The sequence below is a fragment of the Eleutherodactylus coqui genome, chromosome 13, assembly GCF_035609145.1.
Source record: "Eleutherodactylus coqui strain aEleCoq1 chromosome 13, aEleCoq1.hap1, whole genome shotgun sequence".
Taxonomy (NCBI): Eukaryota; Metazoa; Chordata; class Amphibia; order Anura; family Eleutherodactylidae; genus Eleutherodactylus; species Eleutherodactylus coqui.
The window spans coordinates 74057144-74077026 of NC_089849.1; the positions used below are offsets into that span (position 1 = coordinate 74057144).

The following is a 19883-nucleotide window of genomic DNA, read 5'->3' on the forward strand; positions in this document are numbered from 1 at the left end:
GGGGGGGGCCCACTCTTGACGCTATTGTGGCTTAATAGTGGGACCTGGGAACTTGAGATGCAGCCCAACATGTAGCCCCTCGCCTGCCCTATCCGTTGCTGTGTCGTTCCCATCACTTTCTTGAATTGCCCAGATTTTCACACAAGGAAACCTTAGCGAGCATCGGCGAAATACAAAAATGCTCGGGGCGCCCATTGACTTCAATGGGGTTCGTTACTCGAAACGAACCCTCGAGCATCGCGAAAAGTTCGTCCCGAGTAACGAGCACCCGAGCATTTTGGTGCTCGCTCATCTCTATTAGTTATACCATTTCCACAGTATAACTTTATGATCAGTGTTGTTCTCACCGCTGGGACCTTCACTGATCCTGAGATTGGGGGTCCTGTTCCTCCCCCCTTCGTCTCACTGCAGGATTACTTCACCATCTACAGTATGGAGTAGATTGAATGAAGTGATGGCAGCGCATGTGCGGTGCCACTCCTTAGGGCTCATGTCCACGGGAAAAAGAAGAATTAAAATCCGCAGTGGATTTTAACTCTTCTCCCGCGCGCGGATCCGCACCCCATAGGGATGCATTGACCACCCGCGGGTAGATAAATACCCGCGGATCGTCAATAAAAGTGATTTAAAAAAAAATGGAGCATGAAAAAATCTGGACCATGCTCCATTTTCATGCGGGTCTCCCGCGGGGACGGCTCCCGCGGGCTTCTATTGAAGCCTATGGAAGCCGTCCGGATCCGCGGGACACAAAAATCATATTTTACTCACCCGCTCCGGTTCTTCTCTTCTCCGCGGCGCCATCTTCTCTCAGCCGCGGCCGGATCATTTTGCTTCGGCCCGGCGCATGCGCGGGGCACGTCACCGACGTCATCGTGCACATCCGCCGAGCCGAAGAATGAAGATCCGGCCGCGACGAGAGAAGATGACGCCGCCGCGAAGAGAAGAAACGGAGCGGATCGGAGGTAAGTTTATTCTCATTTATTTGCATTTTCAGCCCTCATGTCCGCGGGGCAGGAGGGACCCGCTGCAGATTCTACATGTAGAATCTGCAGCGGATCTGATTTTCCCCGTGGACATGAGGCCTTACACTTTCCAAGGGATTGCTGGAGATAGCCGAGCTCAAGTGCTTAGCAATTTCCATCAGCCACATTGAAATGAATAGGGTGCATGTTTGGCCATCGCGCCATTCAATGTGACATCACTATGGGTGAGAGAAGCATTCCCGCAGCGATGAGAAGAGGGGGACATGGCAACCCCGTTCTCAGGATTGGTGTGCGTCTCAGTGGTGAGACCGCCACTGATCATAGGGTTATCCCCTATTCAGTGGATAGGGGATAATTTAATATTTTAGGATTATCCCTTTAACTGATTTGCCAATTCTTTTGTGTTACTAATTCTGCATTAGTCCAGGCCTGCATTCACAATTTTGCAAGTTTCAAACTTAAAACCTCTCAGCTCTCCTCCTGTATTTAGTACTTGCATTATAGTGAAATTTTACTAATAGGGTCTCAGACGTTGACTATGCAGCTTTGTCATAATTAACCTTTGTAATGTTTTACTAAGAGAGAAGTATTATACATGCTGTAGACTTTGTTGACTTGTTGATTTTTGTGGGGGATATAACACTCTATAAGGGTGGTTTTACATCTGTGCTCGGGGTTCTGCTTTCCTGCTTCATTCCAGGAGCAGGGCTGGGAGAATTGGTGCTTTTTTTTTTTTTTGGCCTTGCATGTGCAAAAAATACAGTAAAGTATGCTGATGTACGCACAAAAAAGGTTTGTTCCACAAAAACGCGGCGCTCGTGCATGAGCAAATACTCACACGCCCACGTGAAACCGGTCTTAATCAAATATTACAAGCCCTCCCCAAAATACATTTTAATTACAGATTGTAATGCAACAACACAGAAAAACCACTAAGGGCGGTGAATACTTTTGCAACACACTTGTAAATGCCACAGGCTTTCTAATGCTTTGGGATTTCCAATTGCTAAAGCACATGACTACAACTGGAAATCTTAGTATGAGGATGTTTCACTTTTGATTTCGTAATGCTAAAGGTTCTTCCCCATTTGCTCTTTCTTTCGGAATCCAAATAGTGTTTCTGACCAGAAGGAGGATCTCCTGTCGCAAACCTCCAGCTTCACATATACAACATCGCTCTCCAACAAGAATGCTCTAAATGAGGCAAGACGGACCTAAAAAAAAAAAACGACGTTCCATTTTTAGGCATTCTTCGGAATCTCATTTTCTGGGTATTTTCACTATCGTTGAATAGATTGTTGCTGTTTTCTTCAAGAATGGTTTGGACAATGACTCTTGCAGCAGTACTTCTGCTTCCTCCTTATCAATTCTTAGAGAGCAAAGGTAAGACAAAGGAACGAACGGGTATAAAATGTGTATATTGGGTTAAAGCAAAAGCATAACTATAGATCAGATTACAGACGGTGGGTCTTAAAAGCTTTTGTGCCAGAGACTTCAAACTTAATCCTATTTCCCCCCAGGTAACTTTATGGTGTTTGTTTGATGATATACAGTTTCACCATCATATCATTATATCATCAGGTCCCTGTTTAAGCTATACAGATGCAGAATAGAAAAAGGGGTGGCGCAAAACCCGTGTGGTACAAGTAGCGCCAAGAAGCAAGGGCCGTATGGATTAAGAGTGTACAAGATATTATGGAGGTGCCGCCGGCCTAAGTGGGCGTGGGTGAATGGAGAGATTAAGAAGACAACTGGTGGCTTGGCACAACGCTCAGGAGTAATCACAGAATTAGAGCATGCCGCGGTTTGTTTCCTGCACGTGATTTCTCACAGACAAACCGCGGCCGTCTGCATAGGATTGCGTGCTGTAATGCAATCCTATGCAGGTGTCCAGGGGCGGAAATTCCGTGGGAAATCCTGCCGCGGAATTTCCGCCCGTCTGCAGGCGGCCTTAGAAAGGAACTAGTGGTTTATGTTACCCTGACATATTTGTCCACCCTGAGTTGATGTGGTGCAAATATGGTAAAAGCTGACCAATATATTCCATTGTCATACAGTGTATTTGTGGATTTTTTCCAGTTACAAGGGAATTGGTGCATGGGTAGTCCATTGGGGAGTGTCAAACCCATCTACAAGACCCTCATCTACAAGACCCTCATCTACAATACCCTGGTCAAGAATCCATCTGCATAAATAGTATAGTGATTCTGTAAATATACTGTATTATCTAGACATTGAAGTATCCTTTTCCTTGGAAGCCAACTGTACAAGTATATTTTTATAGGTAGCTCAGTGGACCAATAGCTTATGCATCTGTTGACACAGTGGGTAAGAGTTTTGTTATGGTAAGTTAAAAGGGTCACAGAAAATAGGCTCAAAATTGCTTCAGATCACGAACATTCACATTCATAACCAGTGATATTGTACAGGGTCAAGTATTTTCAGTATTTTCTCCAAGGAACCCATTAGTAATTTGTCTTTGGAGACTTATTTGCAATATCAAAAGTTTTTGAGGTTAAATGACTAAGATCCGTGCAAAAGAAACATATTGTTATAAAATGCCAGCCATACAGCTCTAAGTTAACCCCTTAGTGACGAAGCCTGTTTGCGCCTAAGTGACGGAGCCAAATTTTGGAAATCTGACATGCGTCGTTCAACGTAGCATAACTCCATAAAGGCTTTACATATCCAAGTGATTCTGACATTGTTTTTTCGCCACATGTTGTACTTCATTTAGGTTGTAAAAAGAGACCGATATAATTTGTGTATATTTATTAAAAGTACCAATATTGGAAAAATTTTGAAAAAATTGTCATTTTTTCACATTTTCAACCGTAATCGCTCAAATATGTCCAAACATACTGTACAAATTTTTGATAAGATATATATTTCCATCTGTTTACTTTATTCTGAATGCACACTTGAAAAACTTTTGTGTTTTTTTTTAACCATTTAGAGGACATACAAATTTAACATTACTTTTCAGCATTTTGAGGAACACTTTGCTTTCCTGCACCAAACCAAGTTTGCAAAGGCTCATAAGTGCCAGAATAATAGATACCCCCTCAAATGACCCCATTTTAAAAACTACACCCCTTAATGTATTCACTGAGGGGTGTCATGAGTATTTTGACCCCACCAGTTTTTTTCAGGAATTAATTCAATTTAGAGGAGAAAAAATAAAATTTAATATTTTTGCAAATATGTCATTTTAAAGACATATTTTTTTCCTATAGAGCCCATGAAAATGAGGATTTACACACCAAAATGGATACCCCCGTTTCTCCCGTGTTCAGAAACATACCCATTGTGGCCCTAATCTTATGTCTGGATGCACAACAGGACCCAAAATGAAAGGAGTAGTCGGTGTCTTTCAGAACATAAATTTTGCTTGAAGGCGTTTTAGGCCCCATAGCACTTTTGTAGAGCTCTTGAGCGGCCAAAACCAAAGAGAGCCCCCACCAGTGACCCCATTTTGAAAACTAGACCCCTTAACGAATTTATGTAGGGGTGTACTGCCCATTTTGACCCCACAGTTTTTGAAAGAATTGAAGCAAAGCAAAAGGAAAAAATTGTGATTTTCGTTTTTTTGTCAATTCTGTCATTTTAAAAACAGCTTTTTTTGTACAGCACACACATAAATGAAGACTTGCACCCCAAAATAGATACCCCAGTTTGTCCCGTGTTCAGAAACATACCTATTGTGGCCCTAATCTTTTGTCTGGATGCACAACGGGGCCCAAAATGAAAGGAGTAATCGGTGGCTTTCAGAACAGAAATTTAGCATGAAGGTGATTTAGGCCCCATTGCCTACTTGTAGAGCCCTTGAGCGGCCAAAACGACAGAGAGCCCCCACAAATGACCCCATTTTGAAAACTAGACCCCCTAACGAATTTATCTAGGGGTGTACTGTGTATTTTTACACTACAATTTTTGAATAAATCTAAGCAAAGCAGTAGGAGAAAAATTACAATTTTCATTATTTCGGCAGTTGCATCAATTTAAAAACAGTTTTTTTTGTACAGCACACATAGGAATGAAGACTTTCACCCCAAAATGGATACCCCCGTTTGTCCCGTGTTCAGAACCATAACCCTTGTAACCCTAATCTACTTAAAGGACACATGGCTAGGCCTATAATGGATGGAGCACCCGTTGGATTTCAGGGTACAACGGTATAAATTCCAGGCCCCATTGCCCACTTATAGAGCCATTGAGCATCCAAAACGATAAAACCTCCCCACAAATGACCCCATTTTAAAAACTAGACCCCTTAATGAATTCATCTAGGGGTGTATTACGTATTTTGACCCCACAGTATTTGAATAAATCTAAGCAAAGCAGAAGGAAAAAATTACGATTTTCATTTTTTTGGCAATTTTGTCAATTTAAAAACAGTTTTTTTTGTACAGTGTACATAGGAATGAAGACGTTCACCCCAAAATGGATCCCCCCATTTATCTCGTGTTCAGAAACATACCCATTGTGGCCCTAATCTACTTACAGGAAACATGGCAAGGCCTATAATGGAGGGAACACCCGTTGGATTTCAGGGCACAACTGAATACATTCCAGGCCCTATTGCCCACTTGTACGGAATAAAAATTGACACCTTAAAAAAATTTCCCCCCCACGCCCCACACACACTCCGCACCCTTTTCGGCGTTCCCCAAATCTTAGATAAAAGTAATAATGTGAACTGTGTAATATTTCCAAAGACAAGGGTAATTACGGAGGCTGGTTGGGATGGGTACATGGGGCTATAAAACCGTGTATCCCCCCTCCTCTCATGCTTTTTGGGGGTATTTCTTGCCCTCAGTGGTGGGTATGGGGTGTAAAAAGTGGCGTTCCGTGAGTCTCCGTAAGCTTAATGAGATGCGGCGGTCTCACACAGAAGACGCTAAACAAGCTGCTCCTGGAACTGCAGGAAGGCGAGCGTTCCCGGGGCTTCTTGTAAAATACGTATCACAGGTAGCGGTCTGAATAACACCGGGGTCACGCAGCCATAGGTGGAATCTGCTTGCGGAGGTCCACAGCGGATCCCATCTGTGAGCCCGGCTGTGACCCTGCGTACGGCCGCGTAATGTACTGCGCATAACTGCGTACTTACACGGGCGGTCATACGCAGTATATATATATTTTTTTGTTTGTATTTTCCGCACCGTCGCTTAGCGATGACGCGGGTACCCGCAGCCCGTATACAAGGTAGTTGCGTATGGGCTGCGGCTATATCCGCGACCATGGAGCACAATGGGCTCTATGTTGCGGATATCCGCGGTAAAATAGAACCTGCTGCGTTCTCTTTTCTGTGAGTGGATTATACAATTCCGACCCACTAATGTGAGCGGAATTGGGTAATCCAATGCGATTGATCTGCGCATTAGCGCGGATCAGACGCATGCGGAATCCGTAATTCCTATCCGGTCATGTGAGACCAGGCTAAGGTAGATCGCTACCTTTTTAACACGTGACCGGGGACCGCTCAACGAGGCCACCCGTCACTGCTCCAGGCTCTCGGCGACCGTTGGTCGCTGGGAGCAAGGAGATTTTAAATTTCCTGGGCTCCCCGACTCCTGCGCATGTGTCCGATGTTTTGCAGGCGGTCGCATGCGCAGAATCCGGGAACGTTCACGGAAGAAGATTGTGTCGGGGCGCAAATACGGAGGCCTCCGGCAAAAAGTTTCATCTCCTCTCACCGATCGCATCAGTGAGGGGAGATGAACCTTCACCTTTTTTTTACTTTTACGTGACCGCCATTATCCATTGGATAACGGAGAACACGTGATCAGGAACCGCTCACCGCGGCCCCCCGTGAAATCTCCAGGCTCTCGGCTAAGTTTTGTAGCCAGGAGCAGGGAGATTTTAAATTACCACGGCTTTTGCGCATGCGCCTGCCATATTGGCGACGGGCGCGTGCGCAGAAGCTGGGGTAAGGTCCGCGGATAAATCCGCGGGCCTTAGGTACGTCATTTCATCCTCCCTCACGGATATGATCCGTGGGGGGAGATGAAACGCAAGTTTTTTAAACTTTTTTAATTTAACTTTTTGCACTTTTTTTTTTTACTTTTTACCCCTTTTTTATTTTTATTTTTTAACTTTTTGCACTTTTTTTTTTACTTTACATGATCACTGTCATCCATTGGATGACAGTGATCATGTCCCCAGTGACATCCCTCTGCTCTTGGCTACACATGGCAGCCAAGAGCAGAGGGATTTTGAATTTCCCGGGGCTCGAGCCCCTCTGTGCACGCGCCCGATGTCAATCATCGGGCGCGCATGCGCAGACCGGGATTTCGGGTCCCGGGACATCGGGACATCGCAGAGGACCGGGGGTGAGTATTTTCACCTTCCCTCATGGATCCGATCCATGAGGGGAGGTGAAACCTTACTTTTTTTTAACTTTTTCAACTTTTTCGCGATCGCCGCTATCTAATCGATAGCGGCGATCGTGGGCCCGGGGACCGCTCACAGCGGTCCCCGGTAACACCTCCTGGCTCCCGGCTACCTTCAGGAGCCGGGAGCCAGGAGATTTTAAATTTGCCGGGGGCTCCTGGGCTTCTGCGCATGCGCGTGACGTCATCGCCTGGCGCGCATGCGCAGAAGGCCGCCGGCGGGTCCGGGAGGACGAGATCTCCGTGGGACACCGCCGACAAGCCGGGTAAGTAATTTCAGCTGCCCTGGTGGAGCCGATCCAGCAGGGCAGCTGAAGAACTAACTTTTTTGACAGTTTTCTTTACTTTTTTGCGATCGGCGCTAGCCATTGGCTAGCGCCGATCGCAATGCCGGGGGGGACTGCCCGCATCCTGGGATGACAGCTCCATGCTGTCGGCTACCTGCGGGCACCGACACCATGGAGCTGTCACGTCCTCAGGCAAGTGGGCATCAATCCAAAGAGGATGCATAAAACTACGTCCTCTAGGATTAAGGCCCACTTTCTGAGGACGTAGTTTCCCGATGGGGCAGTCGTTAAGGGGTTAAAGGGACTGTCCAGGACTTGAGGGGTTTCTTTTATTCATGACCCATCTGTAGAATAGGTCATCATTAGATGATCGTCTGCGATCTGCCACTCAAGATCGCTGCTGATCTGCTGATTCCCAGTGACGCTGTCAGCATTTACAATGCAGGAAGCAGACGGCGTTGTCTGTAGTGTGGTGGCCTGGGTTGGTATTGCAGGCTCAACTTCCAATGAATTCAATGAGAGCTATGCCTGCAATGCCAAACCAGGCTGCTGCAATATTGCCAGTACTATCTGCTTCCTGAGCTGACCATACAGACAGCGGCGTCGGGAATCAGCTGATCAGCAGGGATCCCGATTGGCTGACCCCCTGCCTATCATCTGTTGATGACCTATCCTAAGTATAGGTCATCAATAAAAGAAATGCCCAAATTCCTGGACAACCATAACAGAAGTGTTGAGCCCCATTTACACTGATAGATGATCGCTTAAAAGTCGCTCAAATGATAGTTTGAGTGACAGTTTTGAGCGATCATCTTTGCATACATTATAGTAGCTAAGTAGCTACTATAGAATATGCAAGTGGAGCGGGACACAGCCGTGGCCGCTAATAGAAGAATACAGCTGCTTTACATAAACAAACAGCTGTATTCTTCTCTGCTCTGACTGCCAGGGTCCCCGCTGTGAGTTCACAGCAGGACACAGGAACAGAGAATCTTATCAGTGCAGCCGGCTGATAACAGCTGATCGCTCAATTCTAGCAAGCTAGAATTCAGCGGTCAGCGTCTCGTGCATGAAAACTGAAAACGGCATGATGTCCGTGCATTTAGACAGAACGAGAATCACTCAAAAGACGGCTTTGAGTGATTTTTGAGTGATTCGCGTTGTGTCTAAAAGAAAAATATCATGGTCTGCCTTTTCTATTCTGGAGCAGTACAACCTCATGCTAAAAAAATAATTTCATAAAGACACAAAGCATCTAAATAAAATAGTCTAATTCAGTATTTCTGAATCTGGGTTTTTGACTTTGGATTGCAACTGGACAGTAAGAGCTTCGTCATCTCAGGAATTAATGTAAAGTAAGGGCCATAACAGAGGCCTAGGGGCCATGGGTGGAGGCTCACATGACAGGGTTAACAGGGAGGGGAAGGAAAGGTTTAACAGGAGTTAGGAGAAAGGGATGGGAAGGAGGGGAAATAGGAGGAGTCAGAAAAGTGCAGTAATCCACAGTCTAGGAGAAGAACTCATGGAAAACTCACCCTCTGACACTTTAAAATTGTTTATTAAATGGGGAAAATGTTAAGTTTGAATGGTCGAGAAACAATGTGTGAGGGAGGGTGGTTGTTGGGAATTTATCAAAATGTCATGGCAGCGGTTGGCGGGTGGGGAAGTCCTTGGAGTTGGTTATAAAATTGGTTGGGGGGAGGCAGGGAGTGGATAGCCACCTTCCCCCTTTTTAGGGAGTGTAGGTGTTTGGTGCTTCTTGGCTTTGACAAGAGGGAGGCCTTGCATAGATGTTGGACTTTATATTTTTATAAAGCCATTGGGTCTCCAAGTCATTTGGAGCGCGGTTGGAGGCAATTGGGATATTTCCCTTTAAATGGTGAAGCATCAGATTTGTGGGCTCCAAGGATCTCCCCTCTCTGGTGGATGGTGAAATTAATTAATGAGCTTGGTTAAAGGATTAATTTATGTTAAATTGTTTGTACTAAAGTGGCGGAAAGTAATGTGTGTGTCGTTATTTTGAGAAGTTGGAGAGTTGGAAGGTTTTGAGGTCATGGGGCTACAGCAGATAACCACTCTGGCATACCCGAGTCATGTGTTACACCTTCAATTCGTGTTACATTTACACATTGAAATGTAATAGAACTTTTTTCTAAAGTCATTTGTTTTGTTCCATGTAATTTATTATTACGAGGATTAAAATAGTATCTAATCATTACTGCTCTTTGGTGAGGCTCCCAGCAGCAGCAGGATAAGCAGGTTTGGCCTTTTTGTTCCTCCAGCAATACCCTCCCATGGGAGATTCCAGGCATTTTTAAGCTGCATGGTTTCTAGATCTTCTCTGATGTCGCCTTTAATATGAGTTATGCAGAAAAAAAATTGAAATTGGAACCACCTAGTTATAATAACTGAAATAGCCGCTATTTGTTAGCCTTGGCTATCATGGCTAACCATGAAATAAAACCTACATATAGAAACCTTTTAGTTGAGTGCTGATTAGAGATGAGCGAGTATACTCGCTAAGGCACATTACTCGAGCGAGTAGTGCCTTAGCCGAGTATCTCCCCGCTCGTCTCTAAAGATTCGGGGGTCGGCGCGGATGACAGGTGAGTAGCGGAGGGTAGAGGGGGAGAGAGAGATCTCCCCTCCGTTCCTCCCTGATCTCCCCCGCCGCTCCCCGCCCCCTGCCTGCCCGCGAATCTTTAGAGACGAGCGGGGAGATACTCGGCTAAGACACTACTCGCTCGAGTAATGTGCCTTAGCGAGTATACTCGCTCATCTCTAGTGCTGATCAATAAAATAAATTCTATTTGCCTCCCTTATTTACAGTGTCTATTCCAATTACTCATCAGCTGGGACAACTAGGAAAAGAGATAGTACTGCACTGTGATACTTCTTTTCCTTATGTTGCATGGAAGTTTAATGGGAAGACGATTGGGAATGGTGAGGATATATTTTCGAATGGAAGCCGCTATCTCACTCTAACAAATGCCAAGAAACACCAGAGTGGTAATTACAGTTGTCATCACAGCAACAAGACTTTATCCCTAATAGAACTACAACTTGGACGTAAGTTTAATCCTATTTTTTCGAATGCTATTAAATACAGTTGAGGCCAAATGTAAAAAAAAATGTAAAAAAAATTACTTGACATCTGCAATATATAGAAATATTGTAATGAGTAGGACCATCACAGCTGAGGTTCTTCAAAAACAAGTAATCCACAATACGCTACCAAAGTCACAGTATCAAATGGGACATAAATAACTGCACTCACACCGCAGTTCCTTGTATGTCAATCCTACCGTAATATAGATTGTTGTTAGCCCCTTCTCTGTCCGAACACATCTGTTCTCACATAGACTGTTGTGTTTGACCTGGATGCATTTGTTGCGTCTTAAGAGAACAAGTAAATATACACACACAACATAGACACAGAGAACACAAAAATGTCAAAGGGAAACACAAAACGGGGAGGACGGAGGATTCGTGCCGAAACCCTAAGATATGGAAATACTCTACTTACTAACAGATCACTTACCCTGATGAGGGTGACCCCATATCAGGAACCTGGGGCAACCCTGACTTTCCCTAGACGATGACAGAGAACAGTGTAGAGATTAAGATGACAAATAAATCTTAAATAGAGATGAGCGAGTATACTCGCTAAGGCACATTACTCGACTGAGTAGTGCTTTAGCCGAGTATCTCCCCGCTCGTCTCTAAAGATTCGGGGACCAGCGGGGGGAGCGGTGGGGGAGAGCGGGGAGGAACGGAGGGGAGATCTCTCTCTCCCTCTCTCCCCCCGCTCCCCGCCGCAACTCACCTGTCACCAGCGCCGGCCCTTGAATCTTTAGAGACGAGCGGGAGATACTCGCTAAGGCACTACTCGCTCGAGTAATGTGCCTTAGGGAGTATACTCGCTCATCTCTAATCTTAAACCAAAACAATTCAGGGAGTAAGATGTTCAACATCCTAAATAAATCTCCAGCCCACTTACCTTAACAGGAAATACAGGTCAGGACAAGAAGTCGCCCACAAGACCAAAAGCACCTTCAGACTCAGAGTATACCTGTGGGGAGGAGCCAGAATGAATATACACAAATATAAGCTGATTGGCTGACTGGCATACATACCTCCCAGCCAACCAATCTATCCTCATACTAGCAAAGAAGTGTCCCCGTTGGTGCTATAAGGACAATGGGCATGTGCCAAGGCTGATGTTGTGATGTCGCCCCAGTCCTGATTCAGCATGACAACACAGCCAGTATCCTTATAATCCTATTTAGAATGTAAATAGTTTATTACACTGACTTTATGGATAATGTTATGGTCTACCTAGTTCCTCCAGAAAAGCTCCACATCCAATGTTGGTCCTCAAGTTACCCAGAGAAAATAAAATGTACCTGGGAACTCCAGCCCGATACCAACTTACCCACCACTTTCCTCACAACATACAGGTAATGTCTTCTTTTTGCCAAATTAATGAATTAGAAGTACCGTATTTTGTAACGCCAACTATTTATTGAACAGCAACTCAATTTTTCTACATAACAATGCATGTTTTTCAGTTTTCGCATCTCCACATCTCAGAAAGACCTCAGGGTCGAAACGTTGCTCATTTGAGTATGTGATGGGGCATAAAGATTGCTTTTGCTTAGCACCCATGCTAACCTCAGTATAGGTCATCAATAGTTGATCGGCTGGTGTCTGTCGCTTGGGACCCTGACCTATCAGAGGTCGGAGCGGAAGTCACGGCCATGTGAATACTACATAGACTTACATGAGTTCGCAAAATACGAACCGAATACAGAGCTAAAATACAGTCACCTAAAAGTGGCCTTAGTCTATCCTAACCTGCCTGGGATCCTTTCTTGGTATGTGACCACAGAGGCCACTGATTGATTGCAATGCTAACCTACTGCCTGCTTGTAAACAGAACAGAGGGTCTGCTGGAGCACAGGAGGGTTAATAGTTAGAGATGAGCGAACGTGCTCGGCCCCGCCCCTTTTTTGCCCGAGTACCGCGATTTTCGAGTACTTCACTACTCGGGCGAAAAAATTCGGGAGGCGCCGTGGCGGCGCGGGGGGTTGCAGCGGGGAGTGGAGGGGAGAGGTAGAGAGAGAGGGCTCCCCCCTGTTCCCCGCTGCTACCCCCCATGCCGCCACGCCTCTCCCCGCCCCCCGGCGCACCCGAGTACTTTTCACCCGAGTAGTGAAGTACTCGAAAATCGCGGTATTCGGGCGAAAAAGGGGCGGGGCCGAGCACGTTCGCTCATCTCTATTAATAGTATTTTTTTTTAGTATTTTGTAACATTTGCTGCATCTTTTATTTTTATTGTAGAAACCCGACTGCTTTTTTAACCCCTCAGATGCCACCATCAGTAGCTCTTTCCACCACCCTATCAGTGCACCACTGTGTCATCTATTGGTTTAGACAGATTCTAAAGCTACTTGTGCTTATACTAAAGCTTCAAACATGGAACCAAATTTCCAACTGAATCGTTTGAGATAAGATATTTGATTTTAATTGTATTTAGGATCAATTCACATTTGTATTAGGTCTGAGTAAAAATATTAATTCATCTAATACATGGGAATTTATTTCTAGGTTGGGCTTGATCGGTCCAGAGGCACCTCAAAAATGTACTCAGCTTGAAATGAATCCAAAGAGCTGCCTGATAAGTAACTTTAAGATGTTTGAGGAGTTTCCTTACGTTCTTAATGTAACCGCTCTCAACCAGCTAGGATCAATTACCCAGCTTGACTATTTCTTTGTGGAGAACATCAGTGAGTTTCATAGAATAACTGGGGGGATATAGTCATGTATATGTGATTGTATGTATACATTTTTCAGCATATCAAAATATCCACGCAGGACAGTAATGTGGGATTTTAGTTTTGTTTTTTTTTAAATTCAGATTGTGACTAAAAAATAAAATCACAAAAAAATTCTTAAAAAAATAAACTTAAAAGAAAAATGTTACTTTCTGATGACACGTTCCCTTTAAATTCATTTACTGTTCATTTTTTAACTACATCTGCTGGTATTTGTTTCAAGAATCCACTACTCTTTTATTAAAATAAAGGAACAGTATTAGAACTTATTGGTTAAACAGAAGATTTACCTTTCATTTTTTGAACATGACAGTAAGGGTGCATTCCCACGAACGTATATCGGCTCGGTTTTCACACCGAGCCGATATACGTTGTCCTCGTGTGCAGGGGGGGGGGGAGGATGGGAGAGCCAGGAGCAGGAACTGAGCTCCCGCCCCCTCTCTGCCTCCTCTCCGCCCCTCTGCACTATTTGCAATGGGGAGAGGTGGGGCGGGGCTAATTCACGGAACTTAGCCCCACCCCCGCCTCCTTTCATTGCAAATAGTGCAGAGGGGCGGAGAGGAGGCAGAGAGGGGGCGGGAGCTCAGTTCCTGGCCCTGGCTCTTCCATCCCCCCCCCCCCCCCCTGCACACGAGGACAACGTATATCGGCTCGGCGTAAAAACTGAGCCGATATACGTTCATGTGAATGCAGCCTAACACAAATACACTTGATGGTTGCAGGTCTCCTATAAGCCACATAATCTTAGTGGTTGCAGTGCACTCTAGGTGGTGCTAATACACTTGTCAGTTATCCTGATGTAGAATATTTGAAGGTTGAAGATAATTAGATTATAACTTCAAACAGGTCGATGCTGACTCCCTAGACCTGAAAACAGTGTCGTCCTCATATCATTCTCTGTCACTGTTAAATGTTAATTTGCAGTTTACGATTATATCACAGATTGTTTTGGACTCAAACAAGAGTAGGGTAACCGCTATGCCTGGCCCTTTTACTGAAAGCCCTTTTTCAACCGAACACACATAAACTCCTGTTCAGTCCACTACACCATAGGACCAAACCAACCAGGCCACACTGCAGGCCCCAGGAAAGCCAATCTCCCTCAACATGCTTGCCACTAATCCTTCCAGGACTGTCACCCTACATAGCTCCTTCTAAACCCAGCTGCAGCCTCCTCCAGGATTGAGTCTATCATACGGTATCTCCCAACCCACATTGGCTTCCATACAGGCTGACATCTTTCACAGCCCCAGTAGACTGCCCAAAACTGGCTCCTCCCAAGGTTGACAGCACACTTAGCCCATGTCACTTCAGAAGCAGTCTGCAGATAGCCTTGCAAGCTGTCCTTCCTGTAGCTAGACTTTAGCAACCAATTACTTTAAATTGGCTGTTGGATTACTGGACCGCCCCTTTTTAATAGGACCCCACGTGTGAAAATAATACACAGATATGCTTACTCCTCCACAGCTGCTGGGATCCAGTGCTGCAACCCAATGCAGTCCCAGGGTTTGTTGTGACAGATGATGTCACAGGAAATATCTTTACGTTCTTGAACTCTCATTGGCTGCGGCAATCACTTGATTTTCTGCAACTTCCTATTAGCTCCTCTCTGTCCACTGAGAAATCAGTAATTCTCACTTCCAGCTACCATGAAGGGGCATGGCAGCACAATCAAGTACCTCAGCTTACTAGTCTGGGCAACCCAGGACCTAAAGACGGTTAGTGCATGGCACCATACATGACAGCGTAATACAGTTCAACATAAAAAAACATATATACATTATAGCTGCATATCCAAGCAATAATAGGAAAAAATTGTCTCTTAAAGTGAAACATACTGTCTTTTCACTGTACCGTATAATTTTTAACTCCTCTTTAAGACCACGCTGTATATATGTTTATTAAGCCTCATTTAGACACAACGATTATCGCTCAAAATTCGTTCAAAAGCCGTCTTTTGAGGGATAATCTTTGTGTCTAAATGTGCCCATCTTTCAGTTTTCTGATGACTAGACAGTTTTCAGTTCTGCTTGAAAACTGTGGTCCAGCAGAACAGCTGATAAGCAGGACACATGCTGTGCTCTGCCAGCGAAGATCTGATAACATTGTTACAGCTGTTCTCAGTTCTCTCACCCTAGCTCACAAAACAGCTGATTAGCAGGACCACAGGCTGTGTCTGCTGTCCATGGTGCTGAATTCTCCAAGGGGAGCCCGCGGCTGAACAATGGAGCTAATTACAGAGCTCAGACCTCTTGCTGAGTTCTGTAACAACTCCCAGAAGCTCATTTGCATGCAAATGAAGCTGATAAGTACTAATAGCAATCAGTACTTACTTTTATGCAAAACGACCGCTTATCTTTCAATCTTTTGAAAGATATCTGTGTGTAAATGGACCTTTAGGCATATTATCTGTGGTCAGTAATATTGGTTGTTGTAGTAATTCCACTCATAGCACTAGTAATGGTATTAGTAGACTTATTAAAGGTTACAAACTATTGTATGATTAATATGTTTTATTTAATAGTACGCCCAGATCCTCCTGTGAATCTCAGCATATCTCCTATATGCCATGAAAGCAAGAAATTATATATACAGTGGCAGCCTCCACATTCTTGGCCATACCCAGATATCTTTCCACTGAAGTACCAGGTCCGTTACACAAAAACTGGTTCTACATCCTACAGAACGGTAAGAAGCAGAACCATTTTAGAATGTCTTCATATTATGCTGCATAATAATCTTTAGGTATTACTATCTCTGTAGCCCCATAAACAACAACAAAGTATAACAAAAATTACCAGCACTCCAGTGCTAGAATAGTGAGGATAAGATGATATAGGAGTATAGCAGGAGGGAAAAGTTGACCACTTACTTTACAGGGTTGCCTTGTAATCGGCACCCCTGAATCCTAGAAGGCAGGCAAAATCGTTAGGTAGAACAAGGAAATGATCTTTTATTAGGATGCAACGCGTTTCAGCTTGATCACAGGCCTTTCTCAAGCATAAAAAATATATAAAAAGCCATAGTATTTATGTAAAACACATACCTCCTATTGGTGTGTTCACTCAATTGCCCATCCGTCCATGGGATGCTATTTGGCCTTTTTTGATGAAGTCATCATCTTAGCATGGTCCGTGGAACGCAGCGCTGCGTTCCATGGGGCTGTCACATGACCGCACCCCCCCCTGTCAGTGGTGACGTGGTGTGGAAGAGCTGTTGGTTCTAGAGGAGGAGGGGTATAAGCGATTTCTACATTTCCAACACTGAAAGACAGTCTGGATGTAATAAAATGACTATTATAAGCAGACATTTAGCGCAAAGAGCTCATATAAAAACTAAACTAAACAGAACTTTCCTACTCTGCTCTACTTGAGTCTTGACTCGTTGCCTATATCTGGGGCTAGTATCCATAATAGCCCCTGATGAACTTACCAAAGTGAAATTCGAGACAAGCAGAATAGAGTTATAAGCTGCTGCTATTTTGCCTCCTATTTACTTTGTATTACTTTTCTTAGTATATTGGGTGCCCAAAATAAATGCAGTCTTGGCATTTTCGATTTCCTTTTTCTTATGATGCTCACCATGTGGTAGAACTAATGCAGTATTTTAATACTTTAGACTTTTTTTAGACACCGATTATGTTTATTTTTATATGAAAAATGTTACGATTTTATTCCTAACTTTTAATTTTTTTTTTTTTGCGGAAATTCTTTATTTATTTACCCCATTGGGTATGAACTTGCAATTACTTAATTGCCTGTACAAAATTCTGCATTATGTCAGTAGTGCAGTATATTGTATTTAGAATATTAGTCCATTAAACCCTAGGTGCTCTCCTTATGAAGAAATAAAACCCTTCCTGACCCACGTATATTAAACCCTGACACGGGCAGAGCTTAATAGAAGGTGAGACATGGCAGCCCTGGGAGCCTTCATTAGGCTTCAAGCTGCCTTGTAAACCCATCGGCTTTTTTCTCTCTCCCTACCTAACGTGTGGTTGGCCAAGTGAAACATGCATGCTTATGGAGAGTCAGGGGAGAAAGCGGTTAGCTCTCCACAATGTGTACATTCAGCCAACTTCTGTGAATGGCCATCTTTAATCTATAATGTAGCAGAAGGCTTTATGCGTCAACTGCTCCTTCTACTGTATAGCTGCATCCATGGCCCAGCCAAAATAGAAAACTACTAAGATTTATATATATATTTTTAGCACAAATATGTTATTTGTATTAATTTGCATTTTTATTCTACAACCTCGCAGGTTGGACCTTATGAGCAAAACTCTTTAGTTCTCACTGGAATTCGGCGGGGGTCCATTGTTTATGTTCAAGTGGCTGCCAAAGATATTACGGACTTGGGACACAACAGTGATTGGAGTGAAGTGGTCACTAGTCGGCCGTGGCAACCATATGATTTGAAATGTCTTCCACGTCATTTAAGCAAAGTTACACATTGATTGTTCCTGCTTTCAAACATTGTAAATAAGACTTACTGTATGCAACGTACAGAAGTTATTGACAGGGCAAGGGGACAGAGGAAACAGCTGTACAGACTCTACTGATGACCAAGCTCTACTTCACCATGACTTTCATTACTTTCCAAGCAAACCAGGAAACTTGCATTTCAGAGATTTATAGGAGCAGATCCCTTCATACTCTACATTTGTGTAACTTTTACAAAAAACTGGAAGAGATGCCCTATAAAATGGGCCACACCTAATAATATTACAAACCTTTTCATGTCAAACCTAAAAGCATCAAGCTTTTCATATATTAACGTTTTATTTATGCCTAATCACCTCTAGGATACAAAGCATGAAAGGTCCACAATTCTGGGCTACATAAATTATTATGGCCAATAACACTCATATTCTATATACTATGTAATGTTAAGTACCCCAAGCCAGTAGAACCCTGTTTCGGGTCAATCCTTGTTAAACGTTTGGTTCAGTATGAACCCAAACTGAGCTTTTAGCAAAGTTTTACACGAACCAGGGTTCTACTGGTTTGGTTCGTTCATCACCAGTCCTGAGCACTGGTGTATAACACTGTCTGAGGGTGCGTTCACACGAGCGCATAAACGGCGCGTTTTGTGCGCCCAATCGTATAAACGTGACCATCTGAGGAGTTGGTTTCCAATGTATTCGTTCGCACGGGCGATTTTACGGCGCGTAAAAACGGCAACCCGAAAAAAACCCGGAACATATGCGACCGAAATACACGCCAACGCATATTCGATGGCCGAAAAGACCGTTTGAAAAGTAGGACCAAACGAAAATACGCTTTCTAGCTCTGGTCGTGATCGTCGAAAAACGCTTTTTCTGGCGATTATACGCTGCACTCGTGCGAACGTAAATACGCCTACGCTCGTGTAAACGCACCCTAAGAGACATAAAAGCCCTGTATAACATTGGGTGTGTTATTCAGGGCTTTATGGGTCTTCGTGTTATATACCAGTTTTAGCGAACTTCTAGTTCTGCTCAAACTAATTTGTACCAAAAACTTTGTGCAAAGGTTCAGCAAACCGGCTGAAGCGTACTTTTCAACATTTTGCTCATTATTAATGCTCTGCTTATTTTTTTCCCTTTCGCTACAACAATTGCTATCTTAATCTATAGTGTATATGGTATGCCTTTTTTATGCCACTATGTTTGTTTCTCCTGCATGGAGTAGTAATTTAACCCTTTCCAATCCACTGTCTGACGTCTGACGACATTATGATTTAAGGCTGTACAGCTCTGATGTTGGAAGACGTCCGTCGGGGTTCTATTACTGTATATTTCCAGCCTCTCTGCTGTCGGAGTCTATCCAACGTGTCACCTCATGCAGTACTGGCTTTAGCCAGCAGATAGCGCCATTGTATAACGGCAGAAAAAGAGTAAGCCCCCTAGGAAAACCAGGATACAAATTGGATTGGAAAGGGTTAAGCGGTATGTTTTTTTTATTTCCATAGAGAAAGTTACAACTCGTAACTTACAATAATTAATAAGGTTACATACGCACCCTATATAATGTTGTTTGATTAAGTTTCTTCTATTTTTCCTTTATTTGTGTTTAGCCCTCCATTTGGGAACACGTATTTGCTATATATGAACAGAGATAGTTTTCATCTCTTGTATGTGTTAATTTTTCTTTTGCTTCAAATAAACCAATTTCTGATACATTCGGCATGATCTTTTACTTTCAGTCATCCAGTGTTGGAAATCTTGAAAACATCCAATATTCTGGCACCCATGATCATCTTTGAAAGGTTCAAACTTTGACACTTTGGCTATATCTATCTACAGAATTTGTATTATCTAAAATACCGATGGCTGGATCTGCAGGTATATCAATCTGATAGAGTGGTTTGAGAGGAGAGGCAACCCCTTGCCAGTATCTGTAA

General features: G+C 43.8%; 1 protein-coding gene across 2 annotated transcripts; it reads left to right on the forward strand.

The window, feature by feature from the left end:
- Positions 1 to 2120: 2120 nt before the first annotated feature.
- LOC136588036 (interleukin-27 subunit beta-like) lies at positions 2121 to 19650 on the forward strand. Of its 2 annotated transcripts, none has more exons than XM_066586934.1 (6): positions 2121 to 2366; positions 10492 to 10731; positions 12005 to 12122; positions 13273 to 13451; positions 16024 to 16187; positions 17761 to 19650. In XM_066586934.1, the coding sequence occupies exons 1-6, from the start codon at positions 2300 to 2302 to the stop codon at positions 17953 to 17955; spliced, it is 963 nt and encodes a 320-aa protein (XP_066443031.1). In that variant the 5' UTR covers positions 2121 to 2299; the 3' UTR covers positions 17956 to 19650. The 2 variants fall into 2 exon arrangements, with proteins under 2 accessions (XP_066443031.1, XP_066443032.1); XM_066586935.1 differs by lacking the exon at positions 2121 to 2366 and adding an exon at positions 7436 to 7641.
- The last annotated feature ends 233 nt before the right edge of the window (positions 19651 to 19883 follow it).

Coding starts and splice junctions, on each gene's coding strand:
- LOC136588036 (XM_066586935.1), top strand. CDS start 7,548: ATGCGCGTGACGTCATCGCCTGGCGCGCATGCGCAGAAGGCCGCCGGC. Junction 12,123..13,272: donor ACTTTCCTCACAACATACAG/GTAATGTCTTCT, acceptor ATTTATTTCTAG/GTTGGGCTTGATCGGTCCAG. Junction 13,452..16,023: donor TTTCTTTGTGGAGAACATCA/GTGAGTTTCATA, acceptor TTTATTTAATAG/TACGCCCAGATCCTCCTGTG.